A 24,778-nucleotide genomic window follows, 5' to 3' on the forward strand; every position below is an offset into this window, starting at 1 on the left:
CCCCGGCGGTGCGCGGCCCCATGGAGCTCGAGGCCGGCGGGACCCAATTCACGGGCGGCAGGGCCAGGGCGAGCTCCCCCAGGCGGCGCAACGGCGAGCTCCTAGGGCGGGGCAGCAATGAGCTGCCCAAGACAAGTGCCACGAGCTTGCCCAAACAGAACGGGAAGGAGGAAGAAGATGGTCGCTAGTATGACAGGTGGATCCCACAAACGGTGTCTAATAACAGAAGTAAAACGTTGTTGCTCTAACCAAACAGAGGAATCCATCAATTTCAACTAATCACACGACGAAACGGTCCCATCCTCAAAAATTAGGATGCGACTATCCCGTGTCTCTCCAAACCAATCCAAACCAAACACATAGCACTGCAGCCGAGCCCGCGCGGGGCAAAGCGCGACGCGACGCGAGGATAGATATCACCATCGCGTGGAAGATCCCGCAGTATTTCTTCCTGCCCGGTTGCAGAGGTGTCATGCTATATCATATCGCGTAGCTAGAGTTTTTCTACGCCGAGGCGCCTGACATCATGAAGAGTACGTGCAAATCGCTGATGCCTGATGCTGCTCACGCCATCGCGCAGGGCAGCTACCTGAGCTCGTTCATACTTTAGCACTGCAGTGGTCTTGTGAAATTTCTGCCTCTCGGCTGTGCTACTTTGTGGCTGGCTGCAGCTGCAGGAGCAAACAAGCAGCGTTAGCTTGCTGGCTGCCATGAGGCCAGTAGGACCATATCAATGCCTGGTCAACAAAAATAGTGCGGACCCACAATAGCAGGCAGCAGATGTCTCCCGCTTGCCGTTGCAACCATCTCCTAGATCACATTAATTGCACGATTTGCTTTTCTTTTCTTTCTTTCATGGGACCCACAGGCTATTCCTTTTTCTAAAAAATGGGACTCACAGACAATACTTTCACACAGCGGCAAAAATAAAAATCTTCGGAAGCATCGTTTGTGACAAGATGTTTGAAGCATGAAGCTCTCACCCATTCACGCATAACACTCTGGATGCTCTATATGAATTTCTGCATCGATGTGCATTGGCAAAACGAGAGAGCAAGTCTTTAAAGCTCCTTGATCCGTTGGATTGCGTATCGTGTTCTTCGACTAAATTGATGACGCATTTGAGACTATGTTGCTCGTTGTTTTTTCTTCTTTGACAGATCAAACATTTACTATAACAACTGTCGGAAGGAGCATTTTATTGTGAATCACTTTGATCCATTAGTGTAGATGAACAAATACGCTCAGTGGAGTTGATAAGGGAAAAAGGAACTTGGGAATCGCAGGACGTGTACTGTCTCGCATGCCTTTTCCAGGACCCATTAGTCTAGCAATGATGAAGAGTGAAGAGTTCCTGGGTAATCGATCTCTTGACCAGTGCGAACTAAGGCAAAAATCTAAGAACAAAATGGCGACAGATCGATTTTCCTCCGTCTTTCTGGCTCGGAGGCTGGATTGTATCCACGCTTTTATTGGGCAGTTGTCAACTGTTGCTAGCAGCTAAAAGCGAAGGTCCGGACTAGATGAATGGCCCTGTCATAGTGTCATGTCCTGATGTCCAACATACTGGACTGGACTGAGCCCGGATTTGGTCGCCTATCATTTTGGCATTATCCAAATCCTATCATTTTGGCACCTACCGAGGAACTGGTCAGTGTAAACAGAACATAACTCTGTAAACGCATCCGACATGGCACCCACAGGCCACAGTCGCCGTCGCGGCGGCCGCTGACCGGAGCCTGAGCGTACGATCACCGGAGCACGCGTGGCGAGCTCGACAGATCACCGGAAGAGCCCCATCTCACTTGCCGCCCCCTCTGGCCCCATGCGGCGGCGCTGCAAGCCTGCAGCCGAGCCAAGCCACCCACCCACACGCAGGCCCCATCACCCGCCCGGCGCGTCGCGAGCAGCGACCGTTCTACCCTGGTCGACATCAGCAACGAGTGCAGGGAAGGTTCAAGGCTCCAGAGCGCATCGTGCTCTGCCTTGTCCCGGTGAAAAACCACGCCGTTTTGAAGCGGTCTCGCGCGCGCGCGCGCAATTATTTTACGTGAGCCGACAGCAACGCTGCCCGCTGCCCCTTATCAAGTCGCCCCGGTTCCGAGCTCCGCCATTCCACCAACCTATCTTCGTCAGTGCCTGCGGCCTTCCTATATAGAGCCTGCCGTGCCGCAGCTTGGCACCAGCACCTAGCTAACCGGAGCAGCCAGCGGCCGGAGCCCGAACAGAGCAAGGCGGCGCCGAAGCGCGCGCCGACGAGAAGCACGGCGGCTCTGTTAACGGGAGCTCGCACCCGATCCCAAGAGCTCGTACCTCTCGATCGCCATGGATGCGGGGGACGCCATGGAGAGGGGCGAGCGCGCGTCGTCACTCCGGCCCAAGGTAACGGTCCATACATATAGATCAAGTTCTTCGTTCGCTTCCAAAAAATCTCTCATGAAGTAGCTTCTCGCTTCTGCATGCGTGGGAGAGAAAGTAGTTTCCATTTCCATTTATTTCACAAGAAAATTCTTTTATAGTACACAATATTAGATTATATTAATATTATACTAGTGTTATACTAGTGTTCCTAAGAAACTTAGGATCTGGAACGAGGGTGGGCATGGGAGTAGGTAGCTTTGGCAGCCATCGACGTAGACCAAATCGTCTAACTAAAAGGGATACAACTAACTTATTAAATGGTTGGTAGTTGCTGTACACACACATTAAACTTTATTCTTTACACCGGTGGTTGATACGGCACATGCATACCCACTGGCACATCTGATTAGTTTTTTTTTTCATTATGGCAAATGTCCTTAGCTTCAAAACAATTTAGATCCAATGTCATTCTTGTCATTTGATATCTCCACCTCTCCCCCATCAGCTTAATCTTTTGGGTTAAATTGGTTGGTGCATGCAACTCAATAAGCATGACGACTTTTACCTCTGCTTTGTTCTCTTTACTTTTCGGCTGTAATTATCTGTTACCTTCTATTTACACTTATTTTTCGAGAATTTGTTTAATTCAGTCAGTAGATGCCATGCCTCTCCTGTTTTATCAGAAAAAAAAAAGCATGAGGACTGACAACTGACGCTGGACACTCTGCTGCTTGTAGCTTCTCGCTCTCCCATCAAAACTCAGAGACTTCAGACGCTCGCCCTCCCTGTCCCTGGGCACTCCGCGCCACCTGACACCCCGCACGCCGGAGCGGCAACTATCCCTTGGAGCGAGGAGCACACCGTACGGGCGGACACCCCGCACGCCGGCTGGGCTGCGATGGATTGGAGCGACGAGCCCGGGACCAGGAGACACGGAAAAGGTTCGAGAATTATTAGTCTTATTATCGTGTTCAGTTCATCAATTTAGTTTTTTTTCTGAAGATTGAGTGTTGATCTTTTAAACCAGTCAAATTTCAAGGCAGAATAGCCACTTGTAAATAGCACAGTAGTAACTGCTAAGTTTTTTAGAACCTCAAATAGGAACAGCAACCTGTACTCTTTTGTAGAGTGCTCATGCATGATCAGAAAGCACAAAAGGTCTCAACCAAAGATAACAAATATCGGCACTGGTGGTTAGATTAGATCATATTGCTTGAAATTTGGTGGCACACTGCCGCTTAAGTTCGCACCAGCATGGTTGAAATCTTGGATCCTCAGTTCCTCACTGCTGATGTAGATGGCATCCACATCATACTACTGGATAGTTCCTCACCGCTGATGTAGATGGCATCCACATCATACTACTGGATTTATCCATGACCTTTCAACATTTCATAGAGTAAACTGCGCATAGTCTCTTCTCATCAGTGACAGTTTGTGCAATTTTCTCCATTGCAGGGGCACGGTCCAGAGACTCAGGACGATAGCTTGCAAGTGCCGCTCCTGAGTGATGAAAAATGCGTTGGCAGCAAAGCGCCATTGGTTGTTCTCGGTGAGAAGGGCTCTATGTTCCAATTTTTCATTTCGAAAAAGCAGAATACGTGCAAACACTCTTTTCTAGAAAAAAAAATCACAAATACATGGTGCTAATTTTACTGTGATATAATTTACAAAAAAAAAATACAAGAACCGTGAAACATTATGTGTTTGAGCGATTGAGTCTGTACTGATCGATGGAGGATGGTGCCGCCGCCGCCGCTGCGTGCAGGGTTCGAGTGCTTGGACAGCATAGCGTTCAATGGCATCTCGACGAACTTGGTGATGTACCTGGAGACCGTCCTCCACGGCAGCAACGTGGCCAGCGCCTCCAACGTCACGATGTGGTTCGGCACCAGCTTCCTGACACCGATCTTCGGCGCCATCATCGCCGACGCCTTCTGGGGCAACTACATCACCATCCTCGTCTCCCTCACCATCTACGTTCTTGTACGTGTCCTACTCCTCTCTTTTTTTCAATAAGTTATCCTAACAACTGAATTCAGTCGCTGCATATATCCAACCTAACTAACTGATTTGCTAACTGATTCTATCTGTGTGCGCCGTCTGCAGGGGATGATCCTGGTGACCACCTCCGCATTCCTGCCCACTGCCACGGTGCTCGGCGGCGGCTCTGTGTTTGGCGCGCACACCGTAGCGTTCGTGGGGCTGTACCTCGTCGCGATCGGAAGCGGCGGGGTGCGGGCATCACTGCTGCCATTCGGCGCGGAGCAGTTCGACGACGACAATGCGGTGGACCGTGAGAGCAAGTTGTCCTTCTTCAGCTGGTTCTACCTCTGCGTCGACTTCGGCCCGATCGTCTCTGGCCTGTTCATCGTGTGGATCCAGGAGAAAGTCAGCTGGGGCCTCGGCTTCGGCATCTCCACCGCCTGCATCGCGCTCGCCTTCGGCGCCTTCGTGCTCGCCACGCCCATGTTCAAGCGCCCCATGTCCACCGGCAAGGTGTCCGCCGACGCTGGCATGCTCGACGAAGTCAGTGATAAGGTGGACATCATCTCCGAGTCGGGCTTTAAGGATATAGCGGAGGAGGCGGGTTCGTCGTGGAATCTTCGAGCCATGATGCAGGGGGAGGAGCTCAAGATCCTGCTGCGCCTACTGCCCATCTGGGTGACCGCCGTCATCCTCTCCTCGGCGTACACGCAGATGAACACCACCTTCATCCAGCAGGGCAACGCCATGAACCTGTCCGTCCTGTCAGTGAAGGTGCCAGCGGCGACGATGGGCTCGTTCGAGGTGGTCTGCGTCCTGACATGGGTGCTGCTCTACGGCAAGGCGATCGTGCCGGCGCTGAGGGGATGCGGATTCTCGTTTGGCGGCCACGGCGAGCCGTCGCAGCTGCAGCGCATGGGCGTCGGTCGGATCCTTATGGCTCTGTCGATGGCCGTTGCGGCGCTCGTGGAGATGAAGCGGCTCGCCAGCGCGGCGCGCGGCGAGGAGATCACCATCGCGTGGCAGATCCCCCAGTACTTCTTCCTGGCCGGCGCGGAGGTGTTCTGCTACATCGCGCAACTGGAGTTCTTCTACGCCGAGGCGCCGGACACCATGAAGAGCACGTGCACGTCGCTGGCGCTGCTCACCATCGCGCTGGGCAGCTACCTGAGCTCGTTCATCTACGCCATCGTGGCGGCATTCACGGCCACAGCGGGCAGCCCAGGGTGGATCTCCGACAACCTCAACCAGGGACACCTCGACTACTTCTTCTGGGCCATGGCAGCCATGTGCACGCTCAACTTCGTCGTGTACAGCGTCTTCGCCAAATACTACAAGCCCAAGAATCAAGACTCTGCTCTCATAGTCTCATGAGTCATGATTAGCAGCTTCTCGTCTTGTCCACTGCATTGTTGCGCATTTGCCAAGTTGTGTGATATGTGAAGGGTAATCAGCAAGTTGTGGCTCGACGGCTGGTACTTCTATCCATAAGAAATGTACAGAGCACAGGTACTGTAGGAAGAAAACACAGGATTTTTCCCTTTTGTGTTTTCCGGTTTTGAAAGAAGGAAAATGTTTTTTTTTTCTAAAAGAATGCGAACTTTTGTCACTTCTGTTCTGTCTCATACAGTTGAAAAGATTACATGGCATCAATGTCAATGTGTACCTTTTGTCGCAAAAAATGTACCTCCTGCACAGTTGCACTTCAATTCAGCAAAGGAATTTTTGCATTTCAAAATTGATGTCGCTAAAGCATTTCAAATAAATCGAAGAAGGGGTTGGATTGGGCCTACATCTTCCTTATACAGATCTTTCTGGCCCAGCATGAGAACCGGGAATAAAACGGTGTGCGCCGCCGTACGCTGTATGCATCGTTTGACGGGACGGAGTCGCAGACCGCGTGCCTTCTACGCGGTGCCAGCTCTCCGTCCCACCGCTCGTGTAAGGACGGACGGCCCAGATGCGTTCCCAATAGGTATATTCTCGAGAAACTTCTACCCTTCGTCACGAAGCCTTGCACGACTAGTTCTACGAGATTACTCCGATAGGGCCAAAAACCTCCGGCGACTTGGAGAAGACGAAGCCACAAAATCCGATCGAAAGTTTGGTGCTCGCGTGGCGAGGAGTGGATTTCGGTGCGCGGATGGGGCAGGCGTTCCGCAAGCTGTTCGATGCCTTCTTCGGCACCAGCGAGATGAGGGTATGGTTGTACCTTCTGCTGAGATTTTTCTTTTCGCTTTTTGGTTGTACTCTTCACGAACTGCTTGCTTGTATCTTCTTGTTGATTTTGTTTCCCTGATACTTAATTTTAGGTCGTGATGCTTGGGCTGGATGCCGCAGGCAAAACCACCATCCTGTACAAGCTGCATATCGGGGAGGTTTTGTCGACTGTTCCCACGATTGGTAAGTTCCAGGAACTGATTACTGCATGGTGATTTTTGTTTTAGTTGAATTAATGTTACCAAGAATTTACTGATGTGTTGCCGAGGCTAAGGATGTTTCTGCTATTGAGAGGAAGAAATTTGTGCACGTGCTAGATGAGGGTTGTTGCTTTGCTATTACATATATTGTCCTAATGATTAGCTGAACACTTTTATTATTAGTATATTTCTCGTAATTAAATACTTAGTGCTCTATTGATAGCAATCTTAGTGCTCGAGTATTGATAGCAATCTCTTAATAGCCAATCAGTTACCCTGTAAACAGCTTTACCCTATCAGCTAGTATGTTTAAGGGTTTAAAGAGGTCAATTTGAAAGAACGATGTTTCACTTTGCCTGCAAAGTGCAAACTAAGTGATGATTTTTGTGCTACTACTGCTAGGTTTCAATGTCGAGAAAGTTCAGTACAAGAATGTGATGTTTACTGTTTGGGATGTCGGTGGCCAAGAGAAATTGAGGCCCCTGTGGAAGCACTACTTCAACAACACGGATGGCTTGGTATGTTCATTTACTTTTTAGTTAAAAGAAATTTACAGAATGATATTGCCCTGTACCCTTTACTGTGTAATCTATATGCTTACTAAGTTGTGTTATTTATGGTTCACGTAGTGAATTAGTGGGGGTACTCTTGAAAGTATCTTGCAATGTGAATCTCATTGCCTGTAATCTTCAGAGTAGTTTCTGAAAGTATTTTGTTCAGTGAATTAGTGGGGAACTGGGGATACTCTTGAAAGTATTTATAAGTGAAACTTCTTCATTTCTGTCTTCTTCTACAAGAGATCAGTTTCGATTCAGGAGCTCTTTTTCATGATTATGACCGGTTATACTTTATAATATAATGATTATTCTTTATGAATGTCTTGAGTTGCAGATATACGTGGTTGATTCATTGGATCGAGAGAGAATCGGAAAAGCCAAAGCTGAATTTCAGGTCTTTTTTGTCATACAGACCTGCTCATCTGTGAACTGAGCTTTCATTAACCCAGCTAATATTAAATATCTTTGTCGCAGGCAATAATTAATGATCCTTTGATGCTTAACAGTGTCATATTGGTATTTGCCAATAAACAAGATATGGTGAGGCAACAACGCTTGACCCTTCCCTTAACACAAACATTCTTAAAAACAATCTTGATTGAATCCAGTGAACATGCTTTCTCCTTTATCTAAGTTACAACGATGCTTTGTTATACTGTATTTGATAGCTTGCAAAAGTATTTTCCTCTTCAAATCCTTTATGCATCCTATGATTTAATATGTTGATTTCAGAACATTTGTTCTTGTGCTGAAAATTGATGACCAAGCCTTTCGAATGTCCATTGTATTCCAAGATCAAGAGGCACCTTCACTTCATTTGAATGAAGAATAGTAATCATGAATATAAAACTGTGTCTCATCGTGTCATATCAAAATCAATTGTCATGAAGAATGCTTCAGTCACAAACTATATTATGTTGGATTGCTTTTACTCCCAATCTTTAGTTTAATTTATTTGTATATGCGATGCTGACATCCTTGATATGAGGTGAGCACTGCTTGAGAAAAGAGTATCATGTGCCATGAAACATATCATTGCAGGCTGCAAGTTGAAGCTCATTTTCTTGCTTGTTGCTAAGGATAATCTGTGTTTAGATCAGTTCTTGTCTCTTTACAACATAAACACCCTCACATTTTCGATAACGTTACCGAGTAGACATATCTTTGCTGCTCCTCTTGCTTCGGACTTTTTAAACTTAGCTAACTGAAAGGGCTGATGTAAAATATCCTTGTTTCTTCAGAAAGGGGCAATGACGCCAATGGAGGTGTGCGAGGGCCTTGGTCTTTACGATTTGAAAAATCGCATCTGGCACATTCAGGGCTCTTGTGCCCTCAAAGGTGATGGTCTATATGAGGGCTTGGACTGGTTGGCAAGCACGTTGAAGGAACTGCAAGCTTCAGGTCGCCTACCATCAGGAGGGACCTTGTTGTTCTAAGCATCAAGCCTGCCTGTAAGATCCTTGGGCTGAAATTTCATCTTCAGTGATATTAAGATCTTGATGAGAATTTCCTTTCAAATTCATGTTGCGCTGTCCAGGCAAGGCGTTAATTCTACTGAACAAAAGGCAACACATGGGCTTGTCTGCGTTGAAGTTTATGAGCTTTTTGTCATGGTTTGTGGATCGTACTCAATCCCTGGGGACAAGGGAATAACCATTTCTTGGCAATGATTTAACCAGTGATGTAGGTCTTGTAAATTTTGTTGCGAGTTTATACAAAGCTAACCAGGCGGATCATTTGTTCACATATGAGAACTGAGTTAACATCTTCGTGATATTAATGTAAATGTTTCTGTAAATTTGAGTTGGCAAATGCAATTTATCTCGACAAGCTGGTTGCATTACAATGTATATCTGATCTGATGGTTCACCAGGATGGAGGTTTACACGAAAGATGAGACCTTGTGCATGCTTGGTTGGTTGCTACACTTAATTCTCTTCTACCTACTCTTCTGGAACCCGTGAATAGGTGATGCGAATGGAAAATTTGTTTGATGTGGTGCTAATATTTGTACGAACAATCCAGGTCGAGAACAGCCAACGTAGGCTGTACTCGTGCCATTTCTTTTTCAAAAAGAATCTTCAATCATGTCTAGCCGATACAAAATGAAAAAAATAAAAATATCCTGGAGAACCAAGCCGTGAGGCCAAGAGACAGCAGCAAGTAGAGGGAGAGCAGAGAACCGTGACGAACGCAGCAACAGGGAGATGCAGTCACGCAGAGCAAAGCAGCAAGCGAACGCAACTCGGCGTGCGCCCCGTGACCCAGTTCCCAGCAGCAGCCACACAATTACACAAACCGTCCGCCCCCTCCCGGCCTCAGCTCTCCCCACCTCACCCCCTCCACTCCTCGTCGGCTCGTCGCCACTCGCACCCGGTGTGAGTGACCCTCGTCGCGAGCGAGGATGAGATAGAAACGGAACCGCCCGCCGGGCTTGCTCGCATGACGCCATCGCCGGCGTCAACGTCAGCCTCCGACTCCGGGATGCTCGGGCGCCGCCTCTCGCTGCTCCCGGCGGTGCGCGGGGCCGCGACGACGCGGGCGCGGATGACGGTGGGGTGCGTGCTGCTCGACCACGTGGCGCCGCGTCTCGCGGTGGCCTCGGCCGCCCTGGTGGGGGCACGGGAGGTGGTCGCGGCGGCGGCCGCCGCGGGCGCGGGGGGCAGCGGCGCGGTGCACGGCGCAGTGGCGTCGACGCTCGCGCAGGTCGCGGTCACGGCCGTGGCGATCGCTTCGGGGGCGTGCCTGTCCACCAAGGTCGACTTCCTCTGGCCTCGCATCGAGCAGTTGCCCGGTAACAACGCTCTCTGTGCAATTGTGTCGGTCTCTTGTGAATTGGCTACCTAATTGGAAGTACAGGATTATTTCATCAAGCAGTTGAAACATGACAGCTTGTTTGCTGCAATAAGCAGTTGTGTTCAGCCATAAGAGATTCAGTGGCATGTGCACACAGTTCTATTTAGAATGAACTAATGAACTTGCAATTGGCATACTGCATACCTTTATGCTTCCATTTCGTTAGCGTGGATCTGTGGTGACTCGTATGCTGTTGTCATTGCGTCTTAGCTGATTTCGAATTTTGTCTTATTTTATCAAAAGGTGCCTGCTCCATATCCAAATGTCAGACGCCGACCTACATGCTAGCTCACTGGACATATTTTTTGTTTTGTAGTTTAACATAGTAAAACAGTAATCCACTTTGGTTTGATGCAATTAGGCAATAGCAATTTTGTGACTACAGGATCTTCACCCATTAGATGTTTGTATTCATTCTGATGACTATACCATATTGTATTCTGTGCCTTCGCAGATACTCTTATATTTGAAGGAGTAGAGGTGACAGGATACCAGATATTTGAGGATCCAAAGGTGCAGAAAGCAATAGTATTTGCTAGTACAGCCCACCTTGGGCAATTTAGGAGAACAGGAGATCCATATGTTACACACTGCATACATACTGGGAAAATTTTAGCCGCTTTGGTTCCATCAACTGGAGAAAGAGTATGGCTTCTCCCTCTCATTTTGTTTTCCATGAGTATATAGGAATACTTCATTTTTTTCTTCACAAGCTTTAATTGATGAGTATTTTCTTATTTGATTAGGTTTTTTTTCCTCATTCCCTTGTAGGCAGTTAATACAGTTGTGGCGGGCATTCTTCACGATGTTGTTGATGATACATCGGAGAGCTTGAAGAGCATAGAAGAGCAGTTTGGGGATGATGTTGCAAGCTTGGTATCTGGTGTATCAAAATTAAGCTACATAAATCAGGTAACGTATATGTTAGTGGAATGTGCCATGTGAGAATAGAAACAATACCTGCTAGCATTGATTGATAAAATCATAGGCGACTTGAGTACTCAAACATATATTGAAGCGTGCCAATTTCCATTTATATTTCTCCGTTATAGTAGAAGCATGCCAACATATCCATTAGATTATACACCTTATACATGATGATTCCTTTATTCCATGTTGTTTAATTTAGCTCATCTAATGTTGATCTGTCCAAAGACTTCATTAGTGCAGTGCGAAAATCTTTTTGTCAATAGTACTCCATCTGTTCCTTTTTAGATGTCGTTTTAGCACTTAACGTATGGAACTTGGAAACAGAAGCAATCCATTATTCAATTCTTATACCTATTACATGTTAGCCCCATGCCCCCATCTTGATCACTCAGACATCCAATCCAATCAACGGCACCCAATCCGCCAACCCACCACACTCATTTGATCCCAAACTACGCTTTCCAATAACTCCAACTTTCCTTGTTTGAGACTAGAGGGAGCGCTTTATTTCCCTCAGGAATGTTCTTGCTATTGTTCCTTACTGTTTTCGTGCGTTGCAGCTACTGCGGAGGCATCGACAGAAGAACACAGGTGGAAGCACTCTTACTTCAGAAGAAGTATGTTCCCTTCCACTAGCCTTTAGTGCATGGTGATGAGATTATATTGAACTACTGAAGTCCTTTTTATTTTATAGACTGTTAATATCTTCAGTATTTTTGGATTATCTTGCTTGTCAGTGCATGATTGTGAACAATTAATCAGCATGCTTTTGACAAAACTGTTATCAGATGCCAGAAAGGGCATATAACACTGCTTTCTGAAAACCCTGGCTTGATTATCCTCCTGTTGTCAGTCAGGCAAATAATCTGCGTGTTATGTTATTGGGGATGGTTGATGATCCTCGTGTGGTGCTCATCAAGCTGGCAGATCGCTTGCACAACATGCGAACTATGTATGTCACTCTAGGCCTTTCATCATTATTTAGCTTGTCCTGCTTATTATTTGTTTTGGGCATGTAAACCATGCCTTTTTTTTATCTTGTAACTATTTTAATGATTCAGTTCTGATTGATATTCTCTTTATTCATCGTGTTCCCTTTCCATGTTCTGTTCTGTCAGCTTCTAATATTATCATCAGAAAATAGAAAGGCTAAACCCAAAAATTGGGATTGCTCATGGAAAATGAGCCACAAAAATGAATGCAGTAGGGAACCTTTTTTCTCCTTGAACACGCAAGAGAGACGTGTATACTTGCATTAAGGAGAAGAAAGTAACCCATGAAAGAAAAGAATGATTCTATACACACTTCAGATCCTAAACTGTATAATTGGATTCCTGTGTTTGTATTATCTGCTGATACTCTTTTTTTCGCTGAAGAGTCAACTAGTGCTAAGATAGCCCACCTGAACAGTTTCAATTAATCTGCTGGTTCTTGATGCGAAGGAATGGAGCCAGAAAATTCCTTGATCTAATCCATTGAACATTTTCATTGGCTCCACCCTAGGCTTCAGGTTTGCAGACCATCTTATTATGCTCATACCCGTAACAAAATTACTGTGTTCCTGTTCCCACAACCACAAAAAAGGGCATACCTAGTGCTGAAAGTTCCCACACAAGGTGGGGCCTTGGGGAAGGGAATTTATAGGCAGCCTTTCCCTTGCTTATTTTTTGCAAGGAGGCTGATTTGAACATAGGGTCTCAAGGACACAAGTGTAGAGGCTCTACCACTCTAGCAGGCCCTCTCTTCTTTCTAAAGTCCACAGAAGTAGTCATTTTGAATCATTTCAGCTTATCAAAAGACAGTCCAAATCACTTTTTTTTAAAGAAAGTCCAAACCATTTCTATGCTTATCCTTTCAGATGCTTTACTTTACCTGGACGTACACATGCTCCATTTTTATTGAGATACTCGTAATCTTGACTTCATTATTCTTTCAAATAGCCGTTGGATTCCGTAAGTCTTGAACCTTACAGAAAGCTTTATTGCAGTTATGCTCTTCCTGTACCTAAAGCTGAAGCTGTTGCTCAAGAGACATTGGCTGTCTGGTGCTCACTTGCTTCTCGTTTGGGAGTGTGGGCTTTGAAAGCTGAGCTGGAAGATTTATGCTTTGCTGTTCTTCAGGTTTTAATTCTGTTCAATATATGGATCGACTGAAATGTTTACTTTATACCATAGAACTTTAAGGAGTTTAACCTGACATCTAGATGCTTCGAAAATTTCAAAGGAACAATTTTCTTGTCGATTTTTTACTAGTGTCTATTCATTCAAATGGGCGCACAAACCTATGATGGTCTTCTATCCTTTTCACCTTTTTGCCTGGGTATCAATTTTGTAGCTGCAATAATTTGCCATTTTACCCTTTATTTTAAATCAACTTGCTATGTATGGGCTTTTTTACCATGTCTATCTGTATATTTAGTTATTAAATACCTCTGTTATACATGCAGCCTCAAATCTTCAAGAAAATACGATCTGAACTTACTTTAATGTGGAACCGTACGGGCAAATCTAAAAGTATGAGAAGATCATCAATTAGAAGCGAATTGCTTGCCTCAATGAAAGATGGACATATGACGTCTATCCATGATTTGTTTAGTTCCTGCAACCAAGAAAAAACAAATATGAAGGTGAGTGTATTGTAAATTGCAAATGTTTTGGTCTTCAGTGATGCCTGCACACTGATCTTTTGTTGCCAATTGATTAGCATTGACATTTTTGAGTATTCTCATTTGCGCTTCCTTAAGCCATATTTGGGGGGGTTTTTTCAGTGGTTTTCATATAACAGCCATTACCTCATATGAACAAAAGCAATTCATCCTTTCTGATGTTCGTTGCTGGGTAGAGAGACTGTATGTGACATCTAATATCTTACTACATGAATTATGCTTTTCTATGTGCAGGACCTATTGCAGGCTGTATTGCCATTTGACATCTTTTTGGATCGGAAGAGGCGCTCATACTTCCTTAGTAATCTCAATAGTAGTTCTGGAGAACCCATATCAAATCCTAAGATTGTTGACGATGCTGCTGTTGCATTAGCATCTTTAGCATCTTGCGAGGAAGAACTTGAGCGAGAATTACTCATATCAACATCGTAAGTTCGATTCGTAGTAATTTCCAGAATGCATAAATCTGTCCTCGATTTGTTACCATTGCACACTACTAATATGGTGGTGGTTTTAATTCTTGAATTATGTCATTTCTTGTTCAGGTATATACCTGGGATGGAAGTGACTTTGTCAAGTAGACTCAAGAGCTTGTACAGTATCTACTGCAAGGTATTACTACTATATACTGAAAAACATGTGTGCTGACAAACACGTCTCATTCACCATGACCTTAAACTTGATTACTTGTGCTGGAGTTTTGAGTTTAGTCAAATTATTTTTCTTTTGTGAAAAAAATATTATTTTAGTCTAATCAAAATTATTTTCCTTGTAACTGTATTATGCGTGATGATTTCCAGAGTAACACATTCTGTCTCCACAGATGAAAAGGAAAGATGTAGGAATTAGACAAGTGTATGATGCTCGTGCATTGAGGGTGATTGTTGGAGACAAAAACGGTGCATTGCATGGGCCTGCTGTCCGGAGTTGTTACAGCATTCTTGATATAGTACACAGGTAACTTAAGCATCTATTGATGGAACTATTCATGTCAAAGGCAAGACATACTAGTGCACTACTTGACAACAAAAAACTTTACTTCAAAGCATTGCACATAGGCAGACTTGTTTCTGTATTACCTATGAATTAGGTGTTGCTATGTTTGTCTCATGATTGTGCGATCTTCGATTTTGGCTAATTTGATGTCTGTGTTTATATCTGATAATTTGAGTCCACAATTCACTAGATGACACTTATTTCAGTTTAAAACTTTTAACTTATGTGCTTCCAAGCTTCATAAATTGCCCGCTTCACCTGCAGGCTATGGACTCCAATTGATGGGGAGTTTGATGACTACATTATCAATCCTAAGGGTAGTGGTTACCAAGTAAGAATCATCTAACATCAACCTAAACATAACTTGCATCATTAATTTGAGTCAGTACCCTCAGCAACCTGGAGCCAGTAGCCCAGTATGCACATGCTAGCCAGGTTGAAAATTCCAAATGTTAGCATTCTGAGTTTTTCAGTGGCATTGTTGTGGTCGTCCAGGCCCCAGGCTAGTATTATGCCAGTTTTATTATGGACTGGGATAGAGCTGAATTCTTTTGCTTACAATTAGTAGATGCTGAGTGCATAGTCTGATTTCCCTTTCTTTGCTTATTAATTACTGGTGTTTTCCCCCTTTATAGTCACTACACACAGCAGTTCAGGCATCTGATAGCTCACCGCTGGAGGTCCAAATTAGAACCCAGGTAAATAATTTTCTATCTCTTATTTGAATAGAATCTGATAGTTCATGTTGATCCTGATGGAGGCCACTCTTCACAGCGAATGCATGAGTATGCAGAGCATGGGCTTGCTGCTCATTGGCTTTATAAGGAGAGCAAAGTTGAGTACAGAAGTGGCATGAGTAAGAGAATAGGCCAAAGTACATCGTATTCACCTAGTTCTTCAGAAGATGAAAGTTCTATACAAGATGATATTCCGTCAAAGTACAGTTCTCTGAAGGTGGGGCATCCAGTGCTAAGAATTGAAGGTAGTCACTTGCTAGCAGCTGTCATAGTCAGGTATAGCTTCATTCAGAAACAGAAACTGTATTTATTCTGGAAGATCAATATTTCAGCTGATATCTGTTTAAATAAATTTGCAGTATAGATAAAGGAGGGAAAGAATTGATTGTTGCTGTAAGTTTTAGCCTTGAAGCTTCTGAAGCTGTAGCTAAGCTTAGGTCATCTTTTCAGTTGAAGCGTTGGGAAGCCTATGCTAGGCTTCATAAGAAGGTCAATGTGATAGCAATTTTACTCTTCCTGAGTTGTTGTGACAAATCAGTTATTTTCTGTTTAATACAGTAATACCAACGATAATTTCAGGTTTCTGAGAAGTGGTGGTGTGCACCTGGACATGGTGATTGGTCAACAAATCTGGAGAGGTACACATTATGCCAGGATGGGATATTTCATAAGGTCTGTACAGCTGAAACATCATTATCTCTTTATCAATCTGTTTCTCTTCTGTCTTTTGTTCAATTTTAGATTATCTGAGAATACAAGACTGATCTTGCATGTACATTTGGAATCATTGCACAAACTGAAAATTGTAGCAGCGATACAAACTACTTTTTTTGTCCTAAACTCCTAATATGCCATTTCAAGTCATGGTTTTGATTATATCCTGCACATCTATAATTCCTTTTTGCAGCAAGATCAATTTGGGAGACTTTTACCTACATTTATTCAAATAATTGATTTGACTGAAGAGGAAGAGGAAGAGTATTGGATGGTTGTATCTGCCATATTCGAGGGCAAAGAGACTTCCAGTCTACCATCTGAATCGAATTATGCTGATAAATCATCATCTGATCCTCCAAGTTCAACTCCTTTAAGTGATCCCATCAACAATAAGGTTAGCGTAGCCTGTTTGTTTCCACAACACACTCTAGAGAAAGGAAAGCTCGTATACAATCATTGTGTAGCTGCTATTTTTGCACAGTTCAGTGTCTACACTTCTCTCTCTGTCTCTCGCTTCTTTCATTGTGGAATCGGTAGGTGTTCCCAAAGGAAGGAATAACATGAATCCTTATTGTTTCCATATGCTCCCACAGGTGCATTTGCTCAGGACAATGCTTCAATGGGAGGAGCAAGTTCGCCGTGGCGCATCTTTGGCAGAGAAAAGTCTTGGTGTAAGCACCGTGACAAAACCAATCCTGCGTGAGGTGGCCATAATCTTCTGGCCGAATGGGAAGATTATGAGGATGAGCACTGGTAGCACAGCCGCTGACGCTGCTAGAAGAATGGGCGTTGAAGGGAAGCTGCTTTGGGTCAATGGCCAACTAGTGCTGCCCCAAACAGAGCTCAAGGATGGGGATATTGTTGAAGTGAGGGTATAGATGCAAGTACAGTTTCCAGTACACCTTTCTCAGGATTATTGATCTCAGATTGGTTCCTCAGTTCTTGGCATAGTCTGGCAGTGCTCCAGACTGGAGAACTGTAGACAGAGAACCAAACCCAAATTGTACAGTCCATTTGTCGAAATGAATCGAAGGAAGCAGGATTTAGGTGCAGGAAGTGTTGTATCGTACAAGAGTTTACTGTGTACATAAGCAACTGCAAGTATAAGCTTTCTTTCTAGCTGTGCCTATCCTTGTCCATAGTTAATGTGGTAGTGTAAATTCCTGTAAGTAAAGCTGTAATATTGTGTAGTCAGTGTCTCAGTGATCCACAGTTCAGTTGCTGTGTTTGTACGTAAGCTGGCAAGAAAACACTTGAGAAATGTACCTGCCGTAACAACTAACAATTACTCCCTCCATCTCAAATTACTCCCTCCATCTCAAATTATAGGTTTTATTATGTATCTATACATATTATATATTTAGACATTATATATTTGAGTACATAGTAAAACAACCTACAATTTGGAACATATTATATCTTTAGGTACATTGCAACAGAACAGATATGCACGTAGAAATGCTAAAACGATCTAAAATAATTTGGAATAGAGAAAGATTTGCAACAAGTGCTAAGCTTAAGGGAGAGGTTTCAGAACAACCCTGTGATGTTAACTGTGTGGGTGGGCTGATTTTAATATCTACATTCGCAAAATGAAAACAGAATGCAAAATATAGCCTTGTTTAGTTCACCCTCAAATCTCAACTTTAGCACTATGCAAAAAGAAGATTTCCCATCACATCAAACTTGCGGTACATGCATGGAGTACTAGATGTAAACAAAATTAAAAACTAATTGCATAGTTTTGTTGTACTTGCGAGACGAATCTTTTGAGCCTAATTAGTCAATATTTGGATAATAATTCACAAATACAAACGAAACGCTACAGTATTGCTACAGTAATTTTGGCATCCCAAAGTTGAGCAACTAAACGCCTGTTCGCTTCAGCTTATTCAGCCAGCTTATCAGCCACCAAACAGTATTTTCCTCTCACAACAAATCAGCCGTTTCAGCTTTTCAGCCGGCTCATAAGCTGAAGCGAACAGGCCCAAGACCTTATCTGGCTGGTTGCTTGTTCACACCTACTCCTGGCGAGTCGAAAATATTGTCTTAATCGAATGGCACCTGTTCACACCGAAACGTGTGGTAATCATTTTCCAAATCAATCAACAAAATCACAATTCCAAGAGGAAAGCTTTCAAAACACCCGTCCCTTGGCCGCCTCAATTAACGCCTTCCAAATTCCAAGGGCAGCCATGTTCAACTACTCGTTAATCACCTCCAGGCCCCACATGCAGCGACGTTTCACAGCGAAGCTAATAAACGGAAGCGTAGCTATAGACAGCAGGCGGCCCCGTTAATCACCTCCGGGCCCACCTGCAGCGACACATCATGCTCCACTAAACGCCATCGTGGTCACATGGCTGGGTTGGCTCGAACAGCTTACAGGATACGCCGCTCCGCGAAGCCGCCACGAGGCGTCCCCCCCTGACCCGAGCTGAGCAAGCGTTCAAACTTCAAACATTCAAACGAGAGGGGGGAAAACCCTAGACGAGTCCCCTCGCAACGGTCGGATCCATTCCTATATAATCCCCACGCCGCCGCCCTCCTCCCCCGCATCTCAGCTCTTGATTCGCCATCCGCAAATCCGCCGCACCCGCACACGCACCCGGAGGAGAAGGTAAGAGAAGGTAGGGGAAGACGAGATGGAGGCGGCGGCGGCCATGGACTTCAACGCGCTCTCGCGCCGCGAGCTCCAGGCGCTGTGCAAGCGCAACGGTGTCCGCGCTAACATGACCAACGCCGCCATGGCCGAGGCGCTCCAGGGCCTGACCTCGGTGAGTCCTCGATCCCGCATCCGTGTCGATGAACTGGTTCCGGATTTCTCGTTTGCGTCCTCAATTGTTCCCCAATTTGTTTCGATGAAATTCGGTCGCGGATCCTCGTGTGAGGCCTTTTGGGGGTGGGATGGTTGTTGATGTTGAGGGGTTTTGTTTGTGGATCAGGTCGACGGGATCGACGAGATCGGCACGACGCTCTGCCTCCCGACGCCGGGGAGGTCGGCGATGAAGTCGGCGGCGATGATGGCGGGGATGGCTGGGGAGGAGCAGCACGGTAGCCCGCTCCCCCGAGGCCGCCGCGTGTCGGTGAAATCGCCCGAGGCCATCCGGATGGAGGTCGAGGAGGGCGAGGACGAGATGAAGCGGGATCTGGTGAAGGAGATCGTAAGGACCCCCGGAGTGGCGCTGCGCAGCACCAGCCGCCGCGCACGTGCCACGCCCGCGCCGCTCCCGACTCCGGTGCCGGCGTCCAGCGCTCGCGCGACTACGAGGAGGACCGCGGCGCGTAAGGAGGAGGAGGTGGCGCCGACCCCAGCCACCCTGCGGAGGAGCCAGAGGACGGCGGGTAGGAAGGCTGCGGCGCCGGTGGAGGTTAAACAACCCGCCGACGATGTTTCCGCGGAAAAGAGGCCAACGAGGTCCGAGATATCTAAGATGACGATGGCTTTGGACCAAGAAGAGGAGGTGCAGCAAGAGGAACCGAAAGGTGATTTGCTTTCACTTTCTCTGACCGACCTGTTTCTACTGTTCGATTGCTGGGGGCAGAGTTTGATGCTGGTTTTGCTATCATGTAGCTGTCGCCTCTGATGTGAAATGTGAGGACCCCGATGAGGATGAAGTTACCAAGCTCCTGGAAGGAGACAACAAAGAGGAGGAACCAGAGGAGGGCGAGGAAGGTGGGATTTATATTATCAATCTCGAAGTTCTTCCTTTGCTCTGTAATTCGAAATCTCATGGTTGGGTATTGTTTCCGAGCAGTCATTGATGCAATTTCCTTAACGTGCAGCTGATTCTTCTGATGTGACCATTGGGTCTGCAGTAGCTTCAGATAAGAGCTGCGATGATACTAAGATGGAGGATAAGGCCACAAAGCCCCAGGAAGGTGAGCTGCATTCCTGAATCTTAATTGTTGATATTGTTATGAATTGTGGCATCATAAATGTCTATGTTTGTTTGTTGTTTAGGTTCCTGAATCCGACCTTTTGCTCCTAGATTTATCTGTAGTTGTTCCGAATTGTGGACCCCTAAATTCATCCAGTAGCTGTTTCCTTTATCTTAGTAGCTGATGTCTGAAGCGCAATTTGTTTTCGAACCCTTTTGCTCCTAAATTTATCTGTAGTTGTTCCGAATTGTGGGTTCCTAAATTCATCTAGTAACTGTTATCTTTGTCTCTGCTGAGGTTTTGAACTGCATGTGATTTGTTTTTTCTGACCTTTCTGCTCATTGTTTATTGTGATGCATCTCTCAGGAACTGTAGTTGTTCCAAATTGTGGATTCCTAAATTCATCCAGTAGCTGTTTCCTTTATCTGCAGTAGCTGATGTTCTGAAGCACAATTTGTTTTCGAACCCTTTTGCTCCTAAATGTATCTGTAGTTGTTCCGAATTGTGGATTCCTAAATTCATCTAGCAACCGTTTCCTTTATCTGTAGTTGCTGAGGTTCTGAACTGCATGTGATTTCTTTTTTCTGACCTTTCTGCTCATTGTTTATTGTGATGCATCTCTCAGGAATTGTAGAAGAAAAGGAACCGGCCAGTGTTCAGAAGCCTGCTTCCTTAGCAACCATGGAGGATTCACCAATCCTAGGTGTTCTGTCCAAGGATGAAGCCTCAGAACCAGTCATTGAGAAGACACAAGATGCCTCACTTGAAGATGATGAGGGCTGTGCTGAATGGTCACCTGTGATGGAGATGGCTGATGAGATCAATGAGGAGGCCATCAAGGAAGATGCTTGCACTACCACTGGTGAGACTGATCATTCCCCTGAGGAGATTCTTCCCACTGCCGCAGAAGATGAGACTAGCGAGGAAGACTGCCTCACTGAAGTAAAAGAAGGGGCTGCTGATGAGATGACGCAGGCTGAACTGGCAGGTGATGAAACAAGTGAAGAAGATGAGGATGATGACCTCGCTGAACTGAAAGGAGCTGTTGATGAGATGCGGCATGCTGAATTGGCAGACGATAAAACAAGTGAAGAAGATGAGGAAGATGGCCTCGCTGAACTGAAAGGAGCTGTTGATGAGATGCGGCAGGCTGAACTGACAGATGTCGAGGCCATTGGAGAAGATGAGGAATGGGCTTCAGATGATGCTGAGTCCTCTGAGGAAATTTACTCCACTGAGGAGAGTGATGAAGAGGCTGATGAGACCAGTGATGAGGGTGACACCGCTGATGTGGTCCAGATGCTGCCGGGAACTGTGATTGCTGAAGAGGCCATTGAAGATGCTTCTACTGAAGATGATGATTTCAGCAGTGAACTACCACCAGAGTTTGACAATGTAGTGTTCAGCGATTCTGATACTGAGAGTGACATTGCTGCTCCGGTGCTCGAAGAAAACCAGGTTGTTGCATCTGCAACCAAGACTGCTGTGAAGTCCCTGGATGATTCTGCCATCACTGAAGAGCAGGAGGAAGAGGTTTCTGAAGAGGCTGATGCTACTGGAAAAGCAATGAAAGAGGTTGACAACATTGTGAAGTCCCTGGTTGAAATCACCATCAAGGAGGGAGAAGCAATGGAGGAAATGCAGAAGCTGCCACAAGTTGAGAATTATGAAAGCATGAGCTTGAGGAAGCTTAGAACCACGTACAAGGAGCGTGTTATTGCTTCAAAGGTATAAAACTCGCTGGCTCATTTTGTGTAATATAGCGTGGCTGTTACTAACTTTTGTTCTTTGCTATCTGCAGGAAGGGAAGGTGGTCGCTGAAGGGAAGAGGCTGCCGCTTGAGGAGGTGGATGAGAACGCCAGCGCCGACTGCTGAACGGCACCAGGTGGATGAACTGGATTTGAATGCCATGGGATTTGAATAAAGGAATGCTCTGGTTGTGAAGTGATAACTAGGCTACCGTTCATATCCAAAAGTTTTCGTGTGTGGGGGAGGTGGTGATCAGATGCTGAAACTGTGGTTTCAGCCAACCAACTTGTAGTTCGTGTTGGTTCTATCCTTTTTTTTTCTTCTTTGTTTTGTGGTCGTTTCATTTCGGTTACATGGTTTACCCGGTGGATATGGGATTATGTTTCAGTTGAAGTATAGTTTGAAGGTCTTGAGTACCTCAATTTTTGTCCATGTTCTACTTAATACTTATCTGTATTTTTTCTTATGGTATAATAATTTTATATGCATTGGCTGTCTTGATCGAATGGCAACTTCCATGACAGTCATCAGTTTGGGAACTGAATGGTTCAAATGGTAGGGCGAGCATGTTCCATCTGATGCTACTTCAGCACTCGTTCCTGTGTGAGTTAGGGCAACGCAAACTGAATCTATTTGCATATGCTGAATTTTCTAGCCTGTTTTGAGAACTGGAGGCAGCTGCAAAACAATAAAAGTACCATTAAATTATTCACTATTTCGGAGTAAAGAAATGGCAGAAGCAGTATTCGTACTTGATAATCTTTACAAACAGCAGATTGAAAATAGACTGGATGAACAATACCGAAATTGCTCGGTGTAAAGAAACAAAATAATCTTCGCCCTTGGTCCATACTTATCAATTGAAACCATGTACTTTTCTCATGGTCAGAATCGTTTGGTGCTCTTTTCCAGGTTACACTGAACGAACTCCACCAGCTTTCTGAAATTTGTCCAATTACAAACTCTCCTCTGAAAGTCATGAACTCGTTACTCGTGAGTTCGGATGCGACTCGGCCCAGTCCACGACGGCCCAACTACAGTGCTGCGGGACGGCCTTAATATACCCTTGCCACCGAACTAAACACCCCTCGAACCCTAGCTCCTGCCGCCGCCACCCCCTCTCCCGCAGCCATGCCGCCCAAGCTCGACCCGTCGCAGGTGGTGGAGGTGTTCGTCCGCGTGACCGGCGGGGAGGTCGGAGCGGCCTCGTCCCTTGCCCCCAAGATCGGTCCGCTCGGTCTCTCCCCCAAGAAGATCGGAGAGGACATCGCCAAGGAGACGGCCAAGGACTGGAAGGGCCTGCGCGTCACCGTCAAGCTCACCGTCCAGAACCGGCAGGCCAAGGTCTCCGTCGTGCCTTCCGCCGCGGCGCTCGTCATCAAGGCCCTCAAGGAACCCGAGAGGGACCGCAAGAAGGTCAAGAACATCAAGCACAGCGGCAACATCAGCCTCGACGACGTCATCGAGATCGCCAGGACCATGAGGTCCAGGTCCATGGCCAAGGAGTTGGCCGGCACCGTCAAGGAGATCCTCGGCACCTGCGTCAGCGTCGGGTGCACCGTCGACGGCAAGGACCCCAAGGACCTGCAGCAGGAGATCGACGACGGCGAGGTCGAGATCCCGTCAGCTTAAGAAGGTATAGTGTTTAAGTTTGTTATCTGATTGGAATATGGATGATACCTTTTGATTTGCCGTTTGCTGTTTATGCTATGCTGTGCTCATGTTGCGTTCACGGAATCACCTTCATTGAAGTGATGCTCTAGTGCTTCTTTTTTAGTCAATTATTAGAAGCTGATGTCCATAGGTAAAAATACGGTTGGAAAATTCAAGTGTTAGTGCACTGAATTAGTAGTTCCTTCTCTGTTGTTCTATGGTTTAAATGTGGTTTCAGTTATGGATGTCATGATTACTCTTTATGTTTCTCATATTCAGTAGCTTGACATGATTCGTTATAAACATTGCAGGTTTGGAGTCCAGGATGTTGCTATGTGAGGCTGCTGAAGTAGTTCTTTCTATCTAGATGTTTCCTGATTCAGTTGAGGGGGAATGAGTGTGATACATGCACTTGGAGTTCCACTCTTGATGAAGAAGAAATGTTTATCATGCCTTAGTTGTTGAGACTATTTTTGTCAAGCTTTAATGAACATTCACAAGCAATATTGAAGTTATTAATGTGGTTAGAATCATATGTTGTCCCTCTGAGTTTTATTGGAAATTTTGATATGTTTTTTGAATGCTTACTATATCGCTGGGTTTCCTGATTGCATTGAGGTTTTAGTGCACTTGATAGCTGTTTGGTGATCTCATGTCTGGAGCTGAAATATAATTCTGTTGGCCCTTTTGGCGATCTTGGTTCCTGTTGGACGAATGCTAATGCAACGATGATTCCATCTTTGTGATAAACAACGATTGATCCATCCTGTACTGTGTGCTTTGAATAGCTCGACTTGACTGAGGTTGGATGGCTCTTGTTCAGTTGTTCTAGCGCTCACCCTGTGTATCCCGGCATTACCATATCAATCCCCGCCTGTTTATTGTGGAGAATTGCTCCTTTTTTTATTTCTGTTCAGTTCACAAAGTTCAGCCCAATCTCTTTGTTTAGTGCAAATCATGTGTGCAGGATTTATTTTCTGTTTACTAGCCCAGATTCTGTTCAAGCTCGGCCTATTTGCTTTTCTTTATTTCACTTCCCTCAGCCCCAGTGCAGAATGACACCACCATCTGCTTGTTCTGCTCTGGGCCCTGTTTGTATACGCTTTTTCTAGCCACGTTTAGATTATAATCTAAGCGAAAATTTTCTCGCTTCTCGCTTTTCGCTTCTCGTAGTTCAAATCGTTGAAGCAGCTTAACACATAAGTGAGAATCGGTGAAAATAAGCAAAGCGTTTGGTAGGATTCTTACTTATAAGCGTAGGGCCCTAG

General features: G+C 45.5%; 5 protein-coding genes across 5 annotated transcripts; all 5 read left to right on the forward strand.

The window, feature by feature from the left end:
• Positions 1-2,112: 2,112 nt before the first annotated feature.
• On the forward strand, positions 2,113-6,006 carry LOC101762607 (protein NRT1/ PTR FAMILY 8.3). The gene is made up of 5 exons (XM_004953487.3): positions 2,113-2,382; positions 3,099-3,302; positions 3,820-3,913; positions 4,130-4,347; positions 4,471-6,006. Exons 1-5 carry the CDS (start codon positions 2,326-2,328, stop codon positions 5,719-5,721), a joined length of 1,824 nt encoding a protein of 607 aa, XP_004953544.1. The 5' UTR covers positions 2,113-2,325; the 3' UTR covers positions 5,722-6,006.
• A 310-nt stretch (positions 6,007-6,316) lies between these two features.
• On the forward strand, positions 6,317-9,167 carry LOC101762206 (ADP-ribosylation factor). The gene is made up of 7 exons (XM_004953486.3): positions 6,317-6,547; positions 6,660-6,750; positions 7,170-7,285; positions 7,659-7,718; positions 7,799-7,864; positions 8,566-8,775; positions 8,862-9,167. The coding sequence occupies exons 1-6, from the start codon at positions 6,491-6,493 to the stop codon at positions 8,758-8,760; spliced, it is 585 nt and encodes a 194-aa protein (XP_004953543.1). The 5' UTR covers positions 6,317-6,490; the 3' UTR covers positions 8,761-8,775; positions 8,862-9,167.
• Positions 9,168-9,609: 442 nt separating this feature from the next.
• Positions 9,610-17,529, forward strand: LOC101761795. The gene is made up of 17 exons (XM_004953485.4): positions 9,610-10,118; positions 10,635-10,825; positions 10,952-11,092; positions 11,671-11,727; positions 11,968-12,062; positions 13,098-13,230; positions 13,557-13,736; positions 14,010-14,203; positions 14,321-14,387; positions 14,599-14,732; positions 15,036-15,102; positions 15,407-15,469; positions 15,546-15,784; positions 15,868-15,997; positions 16,088-16,180; positions 16,416-16,619; positions 16,819-17,529. Exons 1-17 carry the CDS (start codon positions 9,767-9,769, stop codon positions 17,101-17,103), a joined length of 2,625 nt encoding a protein of 874 aa, XP_004953542.1. The 5' UTR covers positions 9,610-9,766; the 3' UTR covers positions 17,104-17,529.
• A 1,233-nt stretch (positions 17,530-18,762) lies between these two features.
• Positions 18,763-22,363, forward strand: LOC101761402 (helicase swr-1). Its single transcript, XM_004953484.3, has 6 exons — positions 18,763-19,002; positions 19,171-19,711; positions 19,800-19,901; positions 20,012-20,107; positions 20,733-21,835; positions 21,909-22,363. The coding sequence occupies exons 1-6, from the start codon at positions 18,871-18,873 to the stop codon at positions 21,981-21,983; spliced, it is 2,049 nt and encodes a 682-aa protein (XP_004953541.1). The 5' UTR covers positions 18,763-18,870; the 3' UTR covers positions 21,984-22,363.
• Positions 22,364-22,935: 572 nt separating this feature from the next.
• On the forward strand, positions 22,936-24,091 carry LOC101761001 (60S ribosomal protein L12-1). Its single transcript, XM_004953483.3, has 2 exons — positions 22,936-23,493; positions 23,822-24,091. The coding sequence occupies exon 1, from the start codon at positions 22,989-22,991 to the stop codon at positions 23,487-23,489; it is 501 nt and encodes a 166-aa protein (XP_004953540.1). The 5' UTR covers positions 22,936-22,988; the 3' UTR covers positions 23,490-23,493; positions 23,822-24,091.
• Positions 24,092-24,778: the final 687 nt, after the last annotated feature.

The sequence above is a fragment of the Setaria italica genome, chromosome I (genome assembly GCF_000263155.2).
Source record: "Setaria italica strain Yugu1 chromosome I, Setaria_italica_v2.0, whole genome shotgun sequence".
NCBI lineage: Eukaryota > Viridiplantae > Streptophyta > Magnoliopsida > Poales > Poaceae > Setaria > Setaria italica.

What these genes read in the sequence shown, in the direction of transcription:
- LOC101762607 (XM_004953487.3), top strand. Translation starts at nt 2,326, where the DNA reads ATGGATGCGGGGGACGCCATGGAGAGGGGCGAGCGCGCGTCGTCACTC. An exon ending in GACCAGGAGACACGGAAAAG is followed by an intron (nt 3,303 to 3,819) that starts GTTCGAGAATTA and finishes TCTCCATTGCAG; the next exon opens with GGGCACGGTCCAGAGACTCA. An exon ending in AGCGCCATTGGTTGTTCTCG is followed by an intron (nt 3,914 to 4,129) that starts GTGAGAAGGGCT and finishes CGCTGCGTGCAG; the next exon opens with GGTTCGAGTGCTTGGACAGC.
- LOC101761795 (XM_004953485.4), top strand. Translation starts at nt 9,767, where the DNA reads ATGACGCCATCGCCGGCGTCAACGTCAGCCTCCGACTCCGGGATGCTC. An exon ending in GCACTCTTACTTCAGAAGAA is followed by an intron (nt 11,728 to 11,967) that starts GTATGTTCCCTT and finishes GTTGTCAGTCAG; the next exon opens with GCAAATAATCTGCGTGTTAT. An exon ending in TTGCACAACATGCGAACTAT is followed by an intron (nt 12,063 to 13,097) that starts GTATGTCACTCT and finishes GCTTTATTGCAG; the next exon opens with TTATGCTCTTCCTGTACCTA.
- LOC101761402 (XM_004953484.3), top strand. Translation starts at nt 18,871, where the DNA reads ATGGAGGCGGCGGCGGCCATGGACTTCAACGCGCTCTCGCGCCGCGAG. An exon ending in ACCAGAGGAGGGCGAGGAAG is followed by an intron (nt 19,902 to 20,011) that starts GTGGGATTTATA and finishes CTTAACGTGCAG; the next exon opens with CTGATTCTTCTGATGTGACC. An exon ending in AGCGTGTTATTGCTTCAAAG is followed by an intron (nt 21,836 to 21,908) that starts GTATAAAACTCG and finishes TGCTATCTGCAG; the next exon opens with GAAGGGAAGGTGGTCGCTGA.
- LOC101762206 (XM_004953486.3), top strand. Translation starts at nt 6,491, where the DNA reads ATGGGGCAGGCGTTCCGCAAGCTGTTCGATGCCTTCTTCGGCACCAGC. An exon ending in TCGGCACCAGCGAGATGAGG is followed by an intron (nt 6,548 to 6,659) that starts GTATGGTTGTAC and finishes ACTTAATTTTAG; the next exon opens with GTCGTGATGCTTGGGCTGGA. An exon ending in TTGCCAATAAACAAGATATG is followed by an intron (nt 7,865 to 8,565) that starts GTGAGGCAACAA and finishes TTGTTTCTTCAG; the next exon opens with AAAGGGGCAATGACGCCAAT.
- LOC101761001 (XM_004953483.3), top strand. Translation starts at nt 22,989, where the DNA reads ATGCCGCCCAAGCTCGACCCGTCGCAGGTGGTGGAGGTGTTCGTCCGC.